The sequence below is a fragment of the Candoia aspera genome, chromosome 10 (genome assembly GCF_035149785.1).
Source record: "Candoia aspera isolate rCanAsp1 chromosome 10, rCanAsp1.hap2, whole genome shotgun sequence".
Classification (NCBI taxonomy): Eukaryota; Metazoa; Chordata; class Lepidosauria; order Squamata; family Boidae; genus Candoia; species Candoia aspera.
Window position 1 is genome coordinate 11,453,733 of NC_086162.1, and position 21,740 is coordinate 11,475,472.

Genomic DNA, 21,740 nt, shown 5'->3' on the forward strand with positions numbered 1-21,740 from the left:
GAGAGACAGACTGGCCCAAAAGCCCCAGAGAGCTTCTGTGGCAGAGGGTAGATTTGAACCTGGTCAGCTATCTGTTGGGGTTGCTCTAGTCTGGGTTCCTAGACTGAACAGCAGGTTGATACCTTCAGTAGCCAATTGGAGATCCTTGCAAGTGAACTTGGAAAGTGTGGGTTCCCTTATGAGGGTTTTAAAAGATTAAGCTCAGCCTAGGGACATCGCTTGTCCCTAATCATTGTCTTCCAGGAATGCAGTTGCCTTCTGCTTTGGAAGCCAGTGTTTAGTTGCATTTAATTGCTGGTTATATTTGAGCTATTCTAGCTTTTTTGTTCCCTTACGTTGTTTTTTTCTTTCACAGTATACTCCTAGATGATGAAGGACATATCAAACTTACAGGTACGGCCTCTCCTGTTGCATTTCGAAGTTTCTTTTACTTGGTAAAAAACTATCTGTGTCTTTCTCCCTACCTTTCCTTTCTTTTATTTTCTGGTTCTCTTCATTCCCCGCCATCAATTTACCTTGTCCTTTCCCCAACCCTTGTCTCTTTTGTAGACTTTGGTTTAAGCAAAGAAGCCATTGATCATGAGAAGAAGGCATATTCTTTCTGTGGAACTGTGGAGTACATGGCACCAGAAGTAGTGAATCGCCAGGGCCACACCCAGAGCGCAGACTGGTGGTCATACGGAGTATTAATGGTACAGTTCCCTTTGTCAGTTTGTCATACCAACTAACTCAGATGCTCTCAGAGAGCTAGCAGAATCCATGTCTTTAATAAAATCCATCAGATGATAAGATAAAACAGAAATGGATTCACAGCAGGTTGAAGCTAAATGCCCACTGGCGTTGGATTGGAATTAGGAAGTCCTTCATGGGAAGACTGTCCTAGAGATGGGCCCTTGCCACTGAGGAGACCCTCTCTTGGATCATTGCTTGATGAGAAAAATATGCGAAGAAGGGTGTTCAAGGAAGGTGACCCAAACTAATTTGGTACAAACCCCAGGTTGGAAAACAGGTTGAAGTGGATCACAAGTAAATTGATTTTACCCCAAGAGTGGTAGAGTTGCATAATTCTAATCTTCTCAAGCACCAGCTGGTCAACAGTAGGAACATTCATCAGTGCCACAAGAGGCTTTTTTTCTGGAAAGACTACAGAGGCATTTAGTGCTTCCCAGAGCAGGCTGGTCAATCTTTAGTGGCTTGACAAATGGATAGTAGATTGAATCCAATTTTATCCTGTCACTGCTAATTAACATACCTTAGAAAACCTTTCTGAATGTTCTTTGGCAGTTAGTTGCTAGGCAAGCTGGAGCACATATTACCAAAAAAATGTCTGCTGTATGGCATGTAAAGATGTAATGGGGGCACAAAAATATTGTTTTTTTACTACATTGTCACTAACATTGTGTGGTTTTAGGATAACCTGCTTTGCTCTTGGCTTGTCCTGCTTCTGCAACTTCTATGCGTGTTGTTTCCAACTTCCTGGTAAATGATGGAGCTAAACACTTCTAGGCCAGGTGCAGGCATCCTGTGGCAAAGTCCAAAGCCGCCTCCTTGTTGGTCATCCTTCGTAGGGATGCTGGGAATTTTGGTTCAGTAATCCAGAGTGTTTTAACAAGAGACACGTATTTATGGTAATCCTGTATCAATTGTGTGGGTCATCTCTGCATTCAACATGAGGCTGTGGTGTTTATTGATTGCCACTCATGTTAAGCAGAGACACTTCAAGAGCCCTCAGGAAGACTGTCAGGCTCTAGATTAGTATTTCCTAACTTGGGAACTTCCAGATCTATGGAGTGATTCCTAGAATTGTCAACAATGGCCAGACTGGCTGGAGAATTCTAGGAATTAAAACCTACACATCTGGAAGTTCCCCAGTTAGGAAACACTGCCTCAACCAGCCCTGCAACCTGCAGTTCACTAGGAAATAATCTGGCTGTAATCCTGGTGCAGAGAGAAATGCCCCAGACTTTAAGATCAACTATTGAGGCCTTCCTCCAGGTCCCATCCCCAAAGGAGGTGAGGTGGACCTCTACAAGGGGGAGAGCTTTTTCTGTGGCGGGACACCATTTATGGAATTCCCTCCCCAGAGAGGCTCAACTGGTGCCCACACGACATTGTATTGGCTCCAAATGAAGAGCTTTCTATTTTCCCAGGGTTTTTAACTGGCTTTTAATTATATTTTAGTTCATTTTGTTTTAGTTTTTGAACACCTGCCTTGCAGCTGCTTAGTTTACACGATATTTTTATTTTGCATTTTATGGAGTAGGTTGCAACGCCAGCATCTTTGTGAGTATCTGCCAAGTAGGAGGAAGGGATAGCTCAGAACTTTAGCAGTGACAAAACTGCAGTCAAGCCCAAAACGTAATAACAGAGCCAAGAAAATAGCAATTGAAGGAGATACTAAGCAAGGCAGAGTTGTAGCAACTTCCATGTGAGTTTTGCCAAGGGTTTGCCATCACTGGCAGCTGCTGGATCCCAACATGCTACAGAGCTCCCCTAGAAGCAAGTAAGCCAAGGCTGAGCCTGCGAGAAAGAAGGAACATCAGCAATCTTCCCTGTCCAGGCACGGGTGCATGGGCATATTTTTCAGTGTGTTTTGTTGCAAACCGCCCAGAGCACTTTGGCTACTGGGCAGTTTAATTTTTAAATGAATAAATAACATAAAATACATTCCCCACAAGAACAAAGCATCAACCTTCTTTCCTGAATGGGAACACTAAATTCAGAGCATGGCTTCCAGTGCGTTGGACTGAGGAGACATTAGAACAGACCTGTGTAGTTACATGGAAGTCCTGAGCTGTCCCCAACAAGGCAGCTTCAGCAGGAGCATTGAAACCCCCTAGATGGTCCTCCTGGGATCCTCCACACCACACCTAAGACCACTGGAATCACCTCAAGCAGCATTTTGAGATCCTTTGGCTTTGTGGAAGCCGCCTGCAATGCTAGCAGGGATGGTCATTAGCTGAATAAGTGCTGCCCTCTTGTGGCGATTATCTGCAAAGGTGGCCTGGCTTGAAACCACAAATACTGTCCCTGTTTCGTAGCACCATGTAGGTAAAGGTAAAGGTTTCCCTTGACATGAAGTCCAGTCGTGTCCGACTCTAGGGGGCGGTGCTCATCTCCGTTTCAAAGCCGAAGAGCCGGCGTTTGTTCGTAGACACTTACATGGTCATGTGGCCGGCATGACTACACAGAACGCCGTTACCTGCCCGCCGAAGCGGTGCCTATTAATCTACTCACATTTGCATGTTTTAAAACTGCTAGGTTGGCAGGATCTGGGACTAGCGACGGGAGCCCGTCACGCGAATTCGAACCGCCAACCTTCTGATTGGCAAGCTCAGCAGCTCAGTGGTTTAACCCGCAGTGCCACCGCGTCCCAATGTATTTGGTGTAAACTCTTGAGGAGAAGCTCCTTAGTAAATGGGCCTTGCGTTACCTTTAGTTGGTTGACTGGAAGAGCCAACAGCAGGGGCTGTTCTTCATGTGCAGCTGCCCCTTTGTGCATGGAAAGTCCAGTCTTCAGCACCTCTTAGAAGAACAAGAGAAGGGAAGTGAAGTACAGCTGTTTCTTGTGGCCATTCCCCCAAATGAGAGTGGTAGCAGCAAGAAATATCTGCCTGCTCCCAGGCTTGGTGGATGTTGTCCTGTCCTTGCAACTGCCTCCCTGTTTTGTTCTCCACCCAGGCAGGAAACTAATAAACAGAATCCTTCTCTCTGCCCTCTCTTTCCCAGAGACAGGGTGCCAGCTCTTGAAGGGAGGCCAGGCCACTACACAGACGCCACAAGGATTCCAGGAATGCCTCTTTATTGTTGCTGGGTGGAAGAACAGGATCTTGAAAGCCTATCCAAGTTTCTCTCTCTCCCTTCTTATACTAAACAGAATCAAGGGCTGGTTGTTTTGAATTTCTTTCTCACATTTGCTGCAATCTCTGGACCGTGTAATTGTGTCTCAAGTCCCTCCTTTGTGGCTCATTCCTTTCTTCCCCGAGGTCAGCTCTAAATTCTTTTACCCAGGGAAAGGACGAGACATGCCCTTCATGCACCCGTGCCCGGACAGCAAGAATTGCTGATGTTCCTTCTTTCACACAGGCTGAGGCTTGGCTTGCTTGCTTCTCAGGGAGCTCTGAAGTGTGTTGGGCTCCAGCAGCTGCCAGTAATGGCAAACTCTTGGCATAGCTCACATGGAAGTTGCTACAACTCCACCTTGCTTAGTATCTCCTACATTTGCTTTTTTTCTTGGCTCCGTTATTACATTTTTTTGCTTGACTGCAGTTTTGTCACTGATAAAGTTCTGGGCTATCCCTTCCTTCTGCTTGGCAGATACTCACAAAGGAGCTGGTGTCGCAACAGCATGATGAGTTTTAAGTTGCTTTTCTTTTTTTAAGAAGAAAAACCTTCATTTTTCTCCTGCCATTTGAGGCCTTCTTGGCTAACCTCTTCCTTCCTAACCTTGCAGCAGGGATGCTCTGAGAAATCCAAGGAGGGCCATTCATGAAAATCCTGCAAACAGAATTAGGGTTAGAAGCCTAACTATTTTAAGGAGGCTGGTGCCTGATGCAAATGTACCAATGGTGAAGAGAGGCAGTGGTCTGCTTTTGTCCTGACCAATAAGAAGCATCCTTCCCATCTAGCTAGCCAAGGTGAATGCAAATGCTGAAGTTGCTTTGACTCTGTTGCTTCCTTCGGTGGCAAAAGCAACCTTGGATGTGAAAGTAAAAAAAAAAAAAAAAACAAATAAAATAACAATAGTGAGTGCTGTTGATGGAATTCCCTGGCTCTTGTGTGTTGACTTCTTTGTATGTTGTTCATTTCAGTTTGAGATGCTGACAGGGGCCTTGCCGTTCCAAGGAAAGGACAGGAAGGAAACAATGACCCTCATTCTTAAGTGAGTCTGGTGGTCTCTCCACATGCAGACCCTGGAGAGGGTTTGCCTCAGGTTGACTCCTGGTTGGTAAATAGCTTTGGAAAGTGTCTCTTTGGAAAGAAATGGAAGCACATGAGGTTATCTGATGCTTTATGCCAGTGTTTCTCAACCTTGGCAACTTTAAGCTGTGTGGACTTCAACTCCCAGAATTCCACAGCCAGCATGCACTGGCTAGGGAAATCTGGGAGTTGAAGTCCACACAGCTTAAAGTTGCCAAGGTTGAGAAACACTGCTTTATGCACTTACACTGATTTTGTTGTCCCTCTGAGCTTTAGTATATTTTATGATCTATATAGAGCAGCCTTACTCAACCTTCTGACCCTGGAGGCATCCTTGAAATATTTTTCAGGCCTCAGGGAACCCCTGCACATTCAGGCTCAAAAATAGGCCAGAAGTTACAAAATATGTTTGTTTCATGGGTAGGCCTCTATATATCATGAACAGTGTCCTTAAACTGAAAATAAAGAATGAAACTTACCTCCTTAATGTGAAGTTGCCCAAATTTGAAATATTTTTTAAAATAAATCATGATCTCCCAGGGAACCCCTAGTGACCTCTCATGGAACCCTACGGAACGCTGGTTGTGAGACCCTGATATAGTTAAAAGAAAACGTTGCTAACCATCCTGACTGGTGTTGAAACACGGAAAGGAGGGGTTTGAAATGTTTGCTTTAAAAGAAGCCAATATGATCCCCGTGTCCCTCCCATCGAACGATTGACTGCCAACCCCATGGCCACAAAATGGTGAATTCATCCCAGTTGTACTGATCTGCTGCTCTTTAAATACGTTGAATCTCAGCTCTCATAACAGAGAGGTTTGACATATGTAGAACAGCTAGAATCCTCTCTGGCCGCACAGCAACATGGGAGAGGCATAGGCATCATGGTGTTTATGGATGCCAATGTGCCTTGGCATCTGTGAGACTCTCTGCTGTTTGTTTATTGAGTGCAGTAATACAACAAAACACCTCCAGCATCATCTTTGTTTCTGAGAATGTGCTGGATCCCACAGACTATATTGACATTCTTAGAAGGTAATATTGAAGGGTGGCCTCAGCCCAGTGCTTGGGGGGGGGGGGTTGTGGGGGGGGGAGGAGAAAAAAAGTTGAGGTGGATTGATAGAAACCATCCTGGAGTTGCTAGAGAAGATGATGGGGAGCATCCCTACCAGTTTTTCTTTTGTATATATATGTTTTATAACTTGATGCCCCCAACTATGAGAGCCATTAGGTGAATAGGCAACTCCCCACCTGAGGTTAGTTTTTTTTGGGCAAGCACCAAAGACATGCTTTCAGAATTCCCAATGGGCCCAAAAGGTTGCCTGTCTCTGATATGGGTGGAAAACGTCACTTGATTGAGAGAGGAATTTGTTCCAGGGACTACAAATGGTGGGCCCTGCTTTGCCTTTCTTAAAAGCCAGGCCTTTGAGGGGCATCATTTGGAGCCTCTTGGCTACTTCAACAGCACTGGTCTGTGCCATGTTTTCCCCTTTGATCCTCAAAGCAAGAGAGGTCACTGGCACGTTGGAAAATGGAGGTGCTGCAAGTTTGTTTGTTTGTTTGGCTGTTACTTTGTTGACTCATGTCTGGTTGCACACTTCTGTGTATATTTATGTATATATCTTTTCATTTAGAGCAAAGCTGGGCATGCCCCAATTTCTAAGCTGTGAAGCCCAAAGCCTTCTGCGAGCCCTTTTCAAGAGGAACCCAGTCAACAGGTTAGGTAAGACATTTGTGCTAGCTTTGCATCTGAGTGTACCTACAACATGACCACCTGTGCAGCAGTGGAGTCAGGTGCCCCTGATGGGTCTTTTAGCAGGTTTTCTGCATAGCACAACACTCCTAAAGCTCGTCTAAACTAAAAACAGTCAAAATGCTGAATCCCAGCAACCAAACAAATAGGGTTCTGCTGCTGGGGTGGAGAGGCATGTGTTTCCCTGTACATATGCGTAAGCCTGAACGCACTAGCCCTGTGTTGTGTGTAGAACTTGTCAGAAAGAGTGCACCTTACCTTGCAGGATCTGGTCCAGATGGTGTTGAAGAGATAAAGCGCCACCCTTTCTACTCCACCATTGACTGGAATGTGAGTATTTGGCTTCTTTTTCTTCTGTTTCTTGCTTCGTTTGGTAAGATCTTAAAATTCAGGTTTTGACAACAGGACGATGTATAGATTTGGCTTGTTGATAGAGCAAACCATGATAGAAGCAATTCTGAATATGCTGGCCATTTCAGGGAACTATAGGCCTGAGCTCAGAATACATGAATTTCCGTGGCTTTCCATACTTTTGCAGGCAGCTCCCAGCTTGGTGTCTTCTGATATCAAACTGATACCACCCAAATACTTGGGCATCATTTCCTTGAAGAACTGAACCTGTGGCTGAACTATTTTCTGCTTTTCCCTCTTTGGCACTCTTGGTGCATCTAGACCCTGACCTAATCCTCCTATTTCTGCATGATTTTTCATCCTCCAGAAGCTTTTCCGTCGAGAAATCAAGCCACCGTTCAAACCTGCTGTGGGCCGGCCAGATGATACCTTTTATTTTGACAAAGAATTTACCTCCCGCACACCCAAAGGTTCGTGTTTGGCTTTTAATAACCATAAGGCAGTGTGTGTATGTACCTGGATTCAGTCTTGGTCTATGGACATCATCTTTGGACATCTAGTTCCTAGGACATAGAAATAGCCCTTACCTCCATTTTTAAATCATTTCATTCAGACCCATGGAGAATCAGATTCTTGCCTGAAATGAACTTGTTCTTTTGCACATTTTTTCTGGGAGCTTTGCTCATGGTTTTTGTTACTTACATTAGGTCCAGCAGCCTGAGTTGGGATCCTGAACAGTCTCCCAATATAGAGAAAAGGTCTCTGTATCAGAAAAAGAGCATCTCATAAAATAAATATAGTAAGATGCATCAGGATTCTCCACATGATTCTTTCCTGTCTACATAGCTCAGATGAGCATTTCATGTTCCCACAGTTAATGGAATTGAAGAAATAGATGTGGAATACTTATGGCTCTCCAGATACTGGACTCTCACCTTCAAGCCAGCTTTGGCAGTGGTCAAGGGAAAGGGAGTTGGTCCAACAACACCAGGTTCCTCATCCTGGTCTTTGTCTCTCACTATTAGAGCTGGCTAGTGCAGTGTTTTTCAAACTTGGCAACTTTAAGATGTGTGGACCTCAACTCCCAGAATTCCCCAGCCAGCAGGCTTGAAGTCCACACACCTTAAAGTTGCCAAGTTTGAAAAACACTGGGCTAACATGTCTTGTCATGGCTCTGTCTTGAACTTTGGGGGAAGGGATAACTAATGGTCAATTCCTGACATGCCACTGTTTCAGTGAGTTGAGTTCTACTCTTTTCTGCCTTTTTTGTTCCAGATTCCCCTGGAATTCCACCTAGTGCGGGGGCCCATCAGCTCTTCCGAGGATTCAGTTTTGTGGCCACTGGATTGATAGAGGATGAGAAAGCTAAATCCCCACCTATACCTTTGCATTCTGTAGTTCAGGTAAGAAAACCTGGAGTTCCTGAAAAACACTTCAAAAGCTGCTGGGCTATCCCTGGAATCCGGGGCGGGGTGCGTGTCTGGTTATTTCCAAATCAAGCAACAATTCATATGCAGTCTAAAAGCCACATGAAAGTTGTCTCTTAACTTAGCAAGCGTGCATACACAAACTTATCGTCGCCAATTTATGAAAGATGATTTGCATCCATTCTATGTAAACTCTGTGAATTTCAACACACTATTTGCCTCTGATGAATCTACCCTGCTCCAAAGCTGCTATTTGTCCTGGGAAGTTTAGTGTCAATTTAGGTTAGTGAGGAGGGGAATTTTAATTGGGAAAGCACTCTGGAAAAACTGTATGAAAACAGTGTATACACAACCTCACCTGGATTTCTCCATCCTGGTTCAGCTTCAGCCACAGAGAGACTTTCATAAACTTTGTGTATAGTCTAGCAAACCTGAGTTTTCCTTATTGTCTTTCCTTGTAGCAGCTGCATGGGAAGAATCTCCAGTTTAACGATGGTTATTTGGTAAAAGAAGCCATTGGTGTGGGCTCTTATTCTGTGTGCAAGCGCTGTGTTCACAAGGCAACCAGCACAGAATACGCAGTCAAGGTAAGAGCTTTCTCTTTTGTCAAGGCTAGGAACAGTGAAATCTTCTAAAATGTCACAATTAGTTTAAAAGTGATCCTTCCTTGTACATAAAATGAAGGGGAGCAAAGTTGGGATTGTGTGCACAGGAAAGTCTTAGCCTCGTGTCACTGAATCTGGGTGCTCCAACTGTATCTGCCGATCGTGGGTGTGAACTGATGTAACCCAGGAGTTGAATGAACTGAAAAGTCCCTTATTTCATACCTCACCACTGCCACGTGCCAACTGCACAGGCATCTCGGGTGGGGTGGTAGATCATAATGTGCGCATCAGTGTGCAGATGATGTTTTACATGCTTGCATCACACAGTCTTTCCGATATTTCCAGGAATTTTTAAAAAATTGTAGAGTTTTTAGAATTTCGTTCTTTTCGTTCTGCATTTATTGCTCTTTTTATTGGTGCTGCTGATTTTTATATTGGTGCTGCTGATCGATGCTGCCTAATTTTATAAATTAATTGATTTTATAAATTAATTGATTTTATAAATTAATTAATTTTATAAATTAATACTTTATAGTAGGCTTTGATTGCTTTGTGCGTGCCTCAAGACTATGATTATTGGATGGTCTAGAAGTACAGTGAATAATTAAGAAATAAAACCTTGCAGGATTATTGGAGAGATCACAATTAAATACATAGGTTGTGTTTTCAACTTTCAAACATCATCTAAATCCTAAACGTTGCTGTTGCTTTGTAGTAAGAAAGCCTATACTTCTTGCAGGTTATTGACAAGAGTAAGCGAGACCCCTCGGAGGAAATTGAGATACTCCTACGGTACGGACAGCACCCAAACATCATCACACTGAAGGATGTGAGTGTCATAGCAGAGTCGAGCTGATCAGTGTCCTATGCTCGTGGGGAAAAAGCAGTTGGAATACAAGAATTTGTTCACTCATGATTGGGGCAGGACAGCAGATCAGAATATTTGTAGTTCATCAGAGAAAAGTGTAAACCTGTGGATAAACATCTCTCGGCTCTCTTTCTCACTGCCACATCAGATCCATTCACAGCTATGGACTCTGCAGGTTAGCGGCCTTGCAGGATTCATAGAAGATACCACGCTTTTTGCTGTATTCCGAGGCAGTTCTGCATTCCTTCCTGGTGCTTGCAGCGGAGCCTCCTCTTGGCAGGGGGTGTGTGGTGGAAGTAGAAGAGAGCAAAAAGCAAGCAGGAGTTACGGTGAAAGAGTTGGCCCTTCGTATATGGCGCCCTAAAAAAGTGTAGTCCACCACACTTCTGCTGGCATGCATGTCAATTCTGATTCAGCATCGTATTGCTAGACCAGCCTTTCTCAACCTTTTGACCCTGGAGGAGCCCTTGAAATATTTTCCAGGCCTCGGGGAGGCTCTGCACATTCAGACTCAAATAGAGGCCAGAAGTTACAACATTATTATATTTGTTTCATGCGTAGGCCTGTATGTATGCATTAACAGTGTTCTTAAACTGAAAACAAAGAATGAAACTGACCTCTTTAATGTGAAGTTGCCTGAATTTGAAATGATTTTTTAAATAAATTGGGATCTCCCAGGGAACCCCTCGTGACCTCTCGCGGAACCCCAGGGTGCCACAGAACCCTGGTTGAGAAACCCGGTGCTAGAGAGAGAGGCAGGCAGCTCTTTCTTTGCCTAGACATCATACATGCCAGCCCCAAGGTTGCTGAGATGCTGTTCCTGGCATTGTAGAGCAAATTTATATCACTGTGCAGAATTGCATCCTGTGCAATTTCTGGGCCTCAGGTTGGATATGTATGGAGTTGGTAGACTGGTTTGGGGAAAGAAGCAAAATCATTTTTCTCAGACCTGCTCAGAAATATCCATTTGGCAGGTGTACGATGATGGCAAACACGTTTACCTGGTGACTGAGCTAATGAGAGGTGGGGAGCTGCTGGACAGGATTCTCAAGCAGAAGTGTTTTTCAGAAAGAGAAGCAAGCTCTGTCCTACACACGATCTGCAAGACCGTGGAATATCTTCACTCCCAAGGGGTGAGTAGGAGATGCTGGCAAGAACCCCACCCCGTTCCCGATGCCTCTCGAGGGAAAGAGGCAGGGGTGTCCACAGGGTACAGTCACAGAGTCAAGATGGCGGTTGCAATGGTGTGATCAAGGCTCCGCCTGTTTTTCATGTGTCTCAAACTTTTATGTGCATGACACGTTTTAATTTGTTCTGCAAATAAAAATAACCTGGCTTGCTTATATATAATTAAATGCAGCACAAGAGGAGTGTGTGAAAAGCAAAAACCAGGAAATGTCAGGGTAAATCCATTAGGGTTAGAGTGAAACTTTTTTAAAAAATCAGGACAAATAAAGAAAAGTATCATCAGGCTGTGGAAGAAGTACAAGGGAAATGTCAGAGGAGCTTCACCAGGAGAGATGGGTATCAAGTATTCGGCAGATGTCAGTACCTGCTGCCCTGAATTTGAAGGAGGTCACGCATGCCTGCCTTAAAGCCATGGCTTCTGCTTTGTCTTGGTTATAAATTCAGTTGTCACATGAGATGTGACACGTACAAACCAGAGACGGGGATTATTTCCCTGTGGTGGCACCAAATCTCTAGAACGTCCTTGCGGTGGAAATCTGTGGGTTTAGCCTGGTGTTCATTTTAGCCTGCATTGCAAAGTTATTTTAACAAGCCTTTTCTCTTTAATTATCAGTATATTGTGGCTTCTATTTTATTGTGACCTGTTTTCTACTTTTTGTTTTTAGTTTTGTAATCCTTATTAGGGGTTCTGTAACCCAAAAAGCAGGAAATAAATAAATAAATTGCAGTTGTATCAGGATGAATTGTATCAGAATGAAGTTGTTAAAGCACTTGCCTGTAAATTGGAAGGAAGCAGAAGTAAACTCATGACCTGCAATTTCCACTTTTGCTTTGCAGGTGGTCCATAGAGACTTGAAACCCAGCAACATCCTCTATGTAGATGAGTCCGGCAATCCTGAGTCTATTCGTATCTGTGACTTTGGATTTGCCAAGCAACTGAGGGCAGACAATGGGCTCCTCATGACCCCTTGCTATACTGCTAACTTCGTTGCTCCAGAGGTAAGCAGCTCATAATCCTGAATCTGTTGGGTTCGAATTCCCACATAAAACATACTTGTTCTACTAATGTCATCCATTTCAGGAACATGCAGATTTCCCCCAGATCTTATCAGCATGTTTGGGTTTGGAGATACAGGCCAACATAGAAACTGGGTCTTTTCTCCTGTGATTGTTCTTGACAGGATATGAATTTTGGTAACTATCTGTGGTGGAGTTCAGAGCTGGTACTCCCTCCCAAGAGGGAGGGAGCACATTCCAGAGAGATAAAAGATTGCTCAATCCAGGTTCTGCTGGTGGGAAAGTTAAGAGGTTCAAGGTAACCACCTTAGAGCCATTGCTGAATGTTTACCTATAGGTCAGTTAGAGTACCTTTAGTCTGGCAAGATTCTGTTTAATGGCAAGAGCAATAAAGTACTAGAGTTGGAACTTTGGCTCAGCATGGTTCTTCTCCTGTTTCCTTGACACTATCACAAATTTTGATGGCTTCCTTTCAGTAGCATTCCAAATGCTACCTGTGTTTTAGCTGATAAGCCTGGGGGAACCCTTATGTCCTTTTTGAACTAGTCTTAGCCTCCATCAAGCAGACTCCCTCTAGATTGTTTGGGAGGATTACAACATGACCATTCTGTACTGGATGGGATGTAATCCATATATCCTGAGAAGAGTAAGTGGGAGAATGCTGACTTAGACAAAGGGGAGATGTGATGCTAGGAGGCAAGAATGGGATGTTCTGCAGTTGCAAGGAGGACATTTTTGTATGGAGTGAAACATCTCCCTTTTAAACTAGAAAAAGAAAGCTAGGAATCCTCGGTGTTGCAAGCTGAATTCATCTGGAAGATCCACCATGGGGAAGGCTGTATATAGAGAATGTAGTTCTCCTTGCTTAGAAACTATTCATAGTTCAGATTGCTAATTAGGCCAATTGCTTTCTTGTAACTACACAGTATTTAAAACATCCTTTGTTTAATAGGTCTCTCGGTGTTCTGGCCAGCACAGCCAATGGCTGGAAATTATTGGAATTGACTGACTTTTTTTAAATGTCACAAATAGGAAAAGGTAAGAGGATAAGAAAAGGTAGAGGAGACCAACAAGTTACTGGTCATCTTCAAATCAGGACATGCAGGAGTGTTAAGAGAGGAGAAATTCAAAACTGAGCTGCTTCCTGCCTCTTGGTCTTCTGCAGATATTTGAATTGCTGGAGATGTCATCCATGCCTCTACTTTTACTACTTCTCTTTTTTCAGAGCCAAGAAAATTACAGGGAGAACTACTTTTCAATGTTTTCCCCATTCTTCCTAGGGTCGATAATTATATCTCCATGTTTTCTTGTTCTTATTTAGGTTTTGAAACGTCAAGGCTATGATGAGGCCTGTGATATCTGGAGCTTAGGAATTCTTCTCTACACAATGCTAGCAGGGTAAGAGGCTGTATTGTGTTTTGCTTGGAGAACAATAGTTTCAGCTGTATTTATTTATTATATTTTCATTCCACCCACCCCAAAGAATGTTGGAGAGAGAGGTGGGTCCTCTACCTCTGCTTTTTTTCCTCATAGTAGTTCTGTGAGGTAGGACAGGGTGAGAGATTGTGCGTTATGAGTCATGGTCTAGTATACAATGTGAACCCAGCAAGCCATGCTTAGCACAGTGTGTGTGAACACAATTGACAGGTATGACTAGCTTGAGATTGCTTAGTAAATCTCCTCTTTGAGCAAGGGATTAGAACCTGCCTCCTCTTCAGCAGCTTTCTTAACTTGGGGTAGGCAACTTAGAGCTGAATATTTGCTATACTACAACTCACAGCATACCCAGCCAATGTGGTCAATGGCAAGGGATGCTGGGAGCTGTAGTTCATCAATATTCACTAGGTGGCCATCCCTGGTGTAACCACTACATCAGATGAGATTCTTAATACATTCTGATAGACCATACTAGTTTCAGTCATTTTTATTTTTCAGTGTGCCTAAAGATTAAAAAAAACAAAACCTGGAACAAGACATGTACAGTATTTCCTTTACTTGTGATAGATGGGATATGTGACTGGATTCCCTCATATATGTAGGAAGGTACTTCTGTTTAAGAGAGTACTTAGTATCTGCTGTATTCAACAGTGATAATAAACTTCTTTCAGGAGCACCTTTTTGATGATTTACTGGATTAAAACTTGTAAACTGTTGGAAAAAAAATAAATCAATAAAGTTCTTACTCAGTCCCAGTTGGGCTAGAGATAGATGCCTGTTAAAGCAGAAGTCTTCATCAAGCAAGATGATTCAATTAAAAGCAAGCAAGGGAGAATGAGTCTGATCTCAGAGTGAGTACCAAGGAACACACATTTCCCTCCTAGAGAGCATCCAGGGACCCCCAGATTAAGAGTAGGAGTAATTCTTTGTAAATACGTAATGTATGCTCAAAAATAATCAGAAAAGTAGTTTAATAAGCACTTGACAAACAAGCAAAAGGAAAGGCAAAGAAAGTGAAAAAAGGATAATCTAAAATTAAAATTAGACAATAAGCAGCTATAAATAAAAATGATTGCCACACCTGATAGCAAATATATTAACTGATTAAAAAATCGAAGCTAGGTCTCCTTATAGTAATTGTGATCAAATGAGACTTTGCAACCCTTCTTGAAGTTTCAAGTGACCAGTCTCTTTGGAGAAAGATTATATTCCCCTTTTCTGACCCTGTGGATAGTTAATTGGTGGAGGTGTTAATAGGTAGAGGAGCCAGGTGTGGTAGAATGGGCATCCCCCACCCTGATCAAGCCCAGAGATGTTCTTGTAAACAATTTTTTAAAAGTTAAATTTCATGGGATTTTAATGTTCCGCTTGTAGTCTAGCAAAGCTCTGAGGCAAGAAAATCAGATTCTTGTAAGATTTGGTGATGATCTGCAATTTTAGCTTATATTGGTCCCTCAACTAGGAACCATTCCCAGGACCTTCGTGGACCAACAATCCTCCTCCTCCTCCTCTTCCTCCTCCAGGTCGCAGGTTCTTTTATACATACATGCATACAAAACTTTATTTTAAAAAATTAAGAAAGAAGATTAAACTACAGTAATAGGAACTAATATAGAGTCAGAAAAAGTAAAAAAAAAGAGATCAGGGAAAGAGCTAAAAGTGCAAAAGCAAAGAAAGAAAAAAGATACAAAGAAGTAGCTTCCGATCTTCTTTACAGCAGTTATAAGTACAATTATAAATTTACCTCTAGCTGTAGAACATAACTCTATTTTTTCTGTAATTTACTCTTTCTAATCATCAAAACCATAAATCATAAATTCATTTTTTTTCTGTTTCCCACAAAAAGCCTGTAAGGGGTTTCCAGTCAGCAACAGATTGCAGGTTCTTATAGAGGAAATTAAAAGCTAAAACCATTAGCTACACTGTTTAAATACAAGGTGCTGAATTAAAAGAGCAGGGAGGGACAGAGAATAACCAATCAGCATTCCTCAAAGCGCTCATTGTTTATGACTCGATGAAGCTGAGGGAAGAAAAAGATACTCACCTGTACTTAGAAGACCATAAAGTGGATGCCATTACTGGAACATGGCTCTGTCACTAGAAAGTCCTTTTCTACTAATGGCCTGTCTTGCCTCTTTGGCTGTGGCACTTGGGGTAGGATCTCTGAAGATCTTAAATCCAGCAGATCTGTATGCAGAGGAGATGATTGGTGGGATAATTCACCTTGAATTTTCTTACCAATAGGTTCTTTGGGATTTTCATCTCTAAATATTTTTAGTATTTTGTTCTTCTGTAATCCTTGGGTTTTCTTTGGGCCTGTTTTCAATACTTTTGTGTGAATCATGGTTACATACTAGAATTCAGGATTAGTTTGTTCACAACATGTTTTCTTAGCCTAAATATTATATGTAACTGAAATGTTGCATATTTGTCGTCATGATTTTGTTACATTACTTAATTGTCTTTTTCATTGTTAAGGAACATAATATATTTACCATACCTGATTGGAACATTGCACTTTCCATTTTTATTGAAGGAAAACGTATTTGATTGTTGAACGCCGCCCAGAATCAACTTCTTGTGAGATGGGCGGCTATACAAATTGGATAAATAAATAGGTGGAGTGTAAATATTAAACAAATGACAAAGAAACAGGGCCCTAATGCAGTCATGTCACATACTGTATTACACTTTCTGCCAACTTTGATGGTGATTTGATGGCAGGGAAAGATTTTCATTAACTTCTAAGTAGGTATTGATATTGAGTCAAGAGCAGTGTACAGACTAAGAATTTTGGGAAACTACCATTTCTTCCTTGGTTATGATTCTGATTTGTTAACAGAGTTTTTCCTTTACCCATAAAACTGAACAAACCGTGCACAATGTTGTCAGGGTTTGTTTAGTTGCTTCCAAATCAAGAGGAGCAACCGAAAAGTGTAAACTGACTCAGGGTTGGCTTTCGTTGAAGTGTAGAGGATTGATGCCATGGGACTGACGAACCCACAGTGGTTCTCCTGGATCCCCAGGCAGAAATCTTTTCCGTTCCCTGCTCCCTGATCTTTTTAATCTGGAGATTGAACCTTCAGAGCATATGCCCTGCTGCTGAGGACTTTGGTATTATTAAGCCATGGTTTTCTTAAGTTTGTTTTGCTGAATATCTCAGAATTACTGGGTTCACATCACTTATGGGTGTCAGTCATGTCCTATGTGCCATAGTAGTTAGAGTCAACAAGAACACACAGTGGTTTTTGGAAGGGTTGACTTAACATGTTGTGGAAACTAACTTATAATGCAGAAGTTAGTTCACGCAACATGTTAAGCCTATCCCTCCCATCAGTGAGCAAAGAATCGATTCACCTGGAATTGTATTCTGAATCACATCCTCCCCCCAACAAAGAAATGTCTTTTTGTTCTGCTTAAAATGCATTTGAAGCCCCTCTCTCCTTCTCAGGCAAAATTCTCCATAAGTTGGCTATTGGTAAAACCCATCCAGGCTCATTATAATATTTCTTAAGAATTAGAAAATTGTTATAATCTCCAAACTGCTATAGGCATTTATTAGTCGTCACTGTTAAACTGGAGGACTGTAACAAACCTGAAGGTCGAGCCGGCCAATTTTTTGCCCCACAGCAAATCTTCCATTCCCAACCAATCATTAACAGACTAGACCGTATGATTCAACTCTACAATAGGGCACGGTGACTTATTACACGCTCATAATTATAATGAATTATGAAATCTTCCAGTTCAGAGTCTGTCTCTGTTTGTCTCCTGAGAATCCCGCCTTCTGCTGAGAACGTGTGTGGATCTCTGTGATTTTAAAGAATAACCAGTGCAGAGAAAACCTTACAGCAAAACTAGTTTGTGCTTAAACCTCTACCTGGTGTTAAATGGGTTTCCGGGGAACTGGGGGTGGTGGTGGTGGAGGATCTCCCTCCTTTGCACTCCTTCTGTCTTCTTCACCCATGTCTACTCTCACCCGCTGCTTTGTGTGTTCTGTTTTGTTCCTCTCTTCCATCTGATATTATGGCATTGCATGTATTAAATATGTGGTCGTTGTCACTCTCCGCCCCCCTTTTGCAGGTATACTCCATTTGCAAATGGGCCCGGTGATACCCCTGAAGAGATCCTTACTCGGATAGGCGGCGGAAAGTTTTCCCTCAAAGGAGGAAATTGGAACACTGTTTCTGATGCGGCCAAAGTAAGGTTTAGCGTTTTAAGCTCAGGGAGTGACAAAGCAGCTTCCAGCTTCAGTCATAAGTCCACGAGAGCCCTCGGGCTTGGAACTACAGCTTATCTCCTCCAGCTTTCTGTTCATCCTGTGGCTGGCCAGGTACCTCCAGAAGTGCCACCACACCCTCCTGCCTATGCTCCTAATGATGAGCCCTGATACTGAGGAGTAATTTTTAGCCATCATGATCAGGAGCCTTTGGTAACCTCATCCTCCAGGAATGTTAAAGCTGCCCAATTTGGCAGCTTTTACTCCATCCTGTGATAACCAATCCCATGGTTTAAGTTATGCACTATATAACAAAACAAGCTGTTTATCTGTCCCAATTCTCCCACAATTCAGTTTCATTGAATGAGTGTAATTTTAGGACAGAAGGAACAGGGAGGTTTTAAAAAAAAAATCTTCCAGCCTGCTTTATACACACCATGTATCTTTTTATATACCTCTGTTGTTTACCCCCAAACTCACATAGGCACCCAATTTTTCCTTGAGTTAGAAAGCCAGAGACATTGGCTCTGTTGGGACAACCCGATGGACCAATCTGCTCCTCCTAGAACAGTGTTTCTCAACCTTGGCAACTTTAAGATGTATGGGCTTCTACTCCCAGAGTTCCCCAGCCAGCCATGTTGAAGCCCACACATCTTAAAGTTGCCAAGGTTGAGAAACACTGTCCTAGAACAATTAATTCAGCTCCCTGATTTGCCAGCGCATGATCACAAATGGCCCAGTCAGAATTCTTTTTCAAGTCCTAGCAGCTGCTCCGAAGTAAAGAAGAACAAGCCAGGGATTAGGTTCAGACACACTGCCCAAATGTGGCCTAAGTCTTCAGTCACATTGGAAGGAAGGAAGTTACTCTTGGCTAACTAGGTATGGTTGCTCTCAGATAAGACAAACTGGAAGCAACTTCCAAATGAATTAAGAAACAGGATTGTCTTTGGGGTAGCCAAGAAACCTGCAGAGGGAAAAAGGATATTCAGCAGCTTTGTTTTCTGAATGCTTATTGCAGGATTTAGTATCCAAGATGCTCCATGTTGATCCACATCAGCGCTTGACTGCCAAACAGGTACTCCAACACCTGTGGATAACCCAGAAGGACAAGTTGCCTCAGAGCCAATTAAGCCACCAGGATGTACAGCTTGTAAAGGTATGGGGTGGAAGAGAGTTGTGTGTTTCCTGCCCTGTTCTATCACACTTAATGTATTGGCTATGAAAAGATCTGTTCTGTTCTCCCATCCAGTACCTATCCAGACACAAAGCAATGACTGTACAGGTGTGTAGAGAAAATCTTCCTTGTGAGGACCCTCCATTCCTGATCTCAGAAGGAATCCATAGCATATCAAGGCATAAATGCTTTGCCATAATGGCCCTAATTTTCTCTCAATATCCTTGGGTCAGTGAGGAAAGACAAAGAGAAGCCATATGGGAGAGGGAGGTTGGCATAGCTCAGATTACATGTGGGAAAGCCATGTTCTGTCTGTGGCATCTCATGTTTAAAAAACAAAACAAAACAGCTGCTGCCAAAGTAGACAATACTAGTCTGGATGAAGAAGTCCTTTGAAGTTGGCACTTCTGTGTTCCTGTACCCTATTGTTTAAAAAAACAGTCATGAAAACATACTAGAGTAAACCCAGCAGAGGAATAGGATTATCAAGCCTCTCTCTCTCTCTCTCTCTCTCTCTCACTCACTCACTCACTCACTCACTCACTCCCTGTCATATATGTGTGCACCTACGCATGATGGAAAACTCCTGGGAAGTCATTCTTCAGGTACTTGGGCCAGTCACATACACTCAGCCCTAGGAAGGAGGCAGTGGCAAACCACTTCTGGAAGACTTGCCAAGAAAACTGCAGGGACTTGTCCAGGCAGTGGCCAGGAGTTAAGACTGACTTGAAGGCACCAAAAAAAAAAAGGCTGCACTCCTTTGAGGAACACTGGCCATTACATTTCTTTAAGAACAAGTCAGGGCTGTTTCACACAGTAAATGGTTTTACTGCCCCACATACATTCAGTGGGGGAACTGCAGTTAGTTGTGACTCCCAGAGGAGTGGACTTGATTACTGCAAGGATGTCTGCAAACATTCTGGCCCCATTCCTATGTTTTTTACCAGTATTTGCTTGAAAAACCCAGTGCACAAGTGATCTCTGCTTCTTTCAAGATCTTGATTTGTTCCCTTAAGCAGGCTTAGGAGCATTTTTCCTCAGTTGAGGTTCAGCACTGGTAAAATTGCTCATCCTGGGCAGTGAGATTCCTATGGCTAGCAAAACAGATAATGTACTACCTTGGACATTAATAAGAGCCTTGGAATAGCAAAGGCAAGTCTACCAGTTGGTCCTATCATCACTGCTCACTGAAGTGGGATCTCAGGAGAGCACACTCTGGAGTGATACTTTAAAACTGCCTTCCCCAACTTGATGCCCTCCAGATACCAGCAGGAAAAGGTTTGATGCTTGAGAATGTGTAAATGAATGAAAATGCTTTGTGTCCAAACAGTATGGCTAAATGGGATAGTGAATTGTTTAGTGCTCTGGGGGCTTAAGTCATCAGCAAATAGTCAATGATGCCAACCCTGGTTATCCATCCTTCCCCCAGCACACAGCTGATGCATCTTATATATGTCTGTCTCTTAAGCAAACACCTGTGGCTCTTCTCTCTTCCAGGGTGCCATGGCTGCTACATACTCTGCATTGAACAACTCAAAGCCAAGTCCCCAGCTGAAGCCTATTGAGGCCTCTTTCTTGGCACAGAGGCGGGTCAAGAAACTCCCATCTACAACTCTGTGATACGGGAATGCAGGGTAATTCCCCATTTCACCCCAGTGGTGACTCTGCACAAACTCCCCTGGTCTTCCAGGGGAACATGAAAATGTCAGTCCACCAAGAAGTCCATCAGGGCCAAGTGCCTTCAGAAAGATTCGCTCTTGTTCTCCTCATGGATGTCTTTTTTGTTGTTGTGGTTGTTGTGTTTTTCTTAAATGAACAGAGAGGCTATTTAAAAAGGAATCTATGTAGATGTAGGTAAGAAGATGAACATGCAATAATCTTCGTGCAAAACACCTCTACCTGCAAAGGGCCATGCCTTAGACAAGTTGATATCTCTGCAACTCAAAGCTGATGCAGCTGAAACAGTGCTGTCTCTGCTTCTCTCGCCAAGATCGCTCCAGTGGAGATGTTTTGTTTTTTAAAGGATCCCCTCTGTACAGACACACACTTTTTACATGGCTTGTGAGTTCTTGTGTGCACAAGCTGAACTTCCTGCTCCTTATCATCGAAGCCATGTGGCTGCTACTCAAGACAGTTTTGAACAACTCTGTCTCATCTCTTCCCTCTTTCCCTTTTCCACATCATGCGATTGGAGACAACTCAATCTGACGGGTTGGAATTACTGTGCTTTTCTAAATCCTCAAATCCAGTTGACTCTTGAATCTATGCCAGATTGTATCTTGCTTTTAAATGTGCAATGGGCCTGTAAGAAAATTTCTTTCCAGCGGTGAAGATGTCCAGGATTTCTAGGTGGAGAAAGGGGAGAGGGTTTCTGTTCTTTCTTTCTTTCTTTGTCTGTTTGTTTGTTTGTTTTAAACTCTTTCAAACAGCACAATCCAGCACCTCTGTGATGCTAAGTGCAACCAAAAAAAGTATTTGTTGCTCTTTTCCTTTTTTTTTTTTTTTTTTAATTTAACCAATTGTGTAGCTGGTAACTCAGGGTTTCTGTCTGAATTTTCAAATAAATCATATCATGCAGCTTGAAGTTACTTTACTGACTAACCTTGCATTTCCCTGTCCTTTCTTTTAATTGTGTGGCTAATTTGCTTACAAATGGGACAGAATCTGTTACATCAAAAGAAATATGTGGGGAAGAGAAAGGGACCTTCTTTTGCTGTAACTTTCCATCCAATGTTTCTTCCAATCTGGCTGGAACAATGATGCCTTGCCACTGGTGATTTT

General features: G+C 42.8%; 1 protein-coding gene across 3 annotated transcripts in view; it reads left to right on the forward strand.

Moving 5' to 3' along the window:
- Window positions 1–21,536, forward strand: part of RPS6KA1 (ribosomal protein S6 kinase A1) — a 109,937-nt gene extending 88,401 nt beyond the window's left edge. For all 3 annotated transcript variants that reach the window (XM_063312482.1, XM_063312483.1, XM_063312484.1), the window contains 15 exons: window positions 356–393; window positions 550–692; window positions 4,812–4,882; window positions 6,555–6,643; window positions 6,939–7,003; window positions 7,392–7,494; window positions 8,300–8,427; window positions 8,913–9,038; window positions 9,796–9,885; window positions 10,899–11,057; window positions 11,950–12,111; window positions 13,451–13,527; window positions 17,650–17,767; window positions 18,804–18,941; window positions 20,457–21,536. In XM_063312482.1, the coding sequence (XP_063168552.1) occupies window positions 356–393; window positions 550–692; window positions 4,812–4,882; window positions 6,555–6,643; window positions 6,939–7,003; window positions 7,392–7,494; window positions 8,300–8,427; window positions 8,913–9,038; window positions 9,796–9,885; window positions 10,899–11,057; window positions 11,950–12,111; window positions 13,451–13,527; window positions 17,650–17,767; window positions 18,804–18,941; window positions 20,457–20,579 (1,630 nt within the window). In that variant the 3' untranslated portion in view covers window positions 20,580–21,536. The remainder of the gene's footprint in view (window positions 1–355; window positions 394–549; window positions 693–4,811; window positions 4,883–6,554; window positions 6,644–6,938; window positions 7,004–7,391; window positions 7,495–8,299; window positions 8,428–8,912; window positions 9,039–9,795; window positions 9,886–10,898; window positions 11,058–11,949; window positions 12,112–13,450; window positions 13,528–17,649; window positions 17,768–18,803; window positions 18,942–20,456) is intronic.
- The last annotated feature ends 204 nt before the right edge of the window (window positions 21,537–21,740 follow it).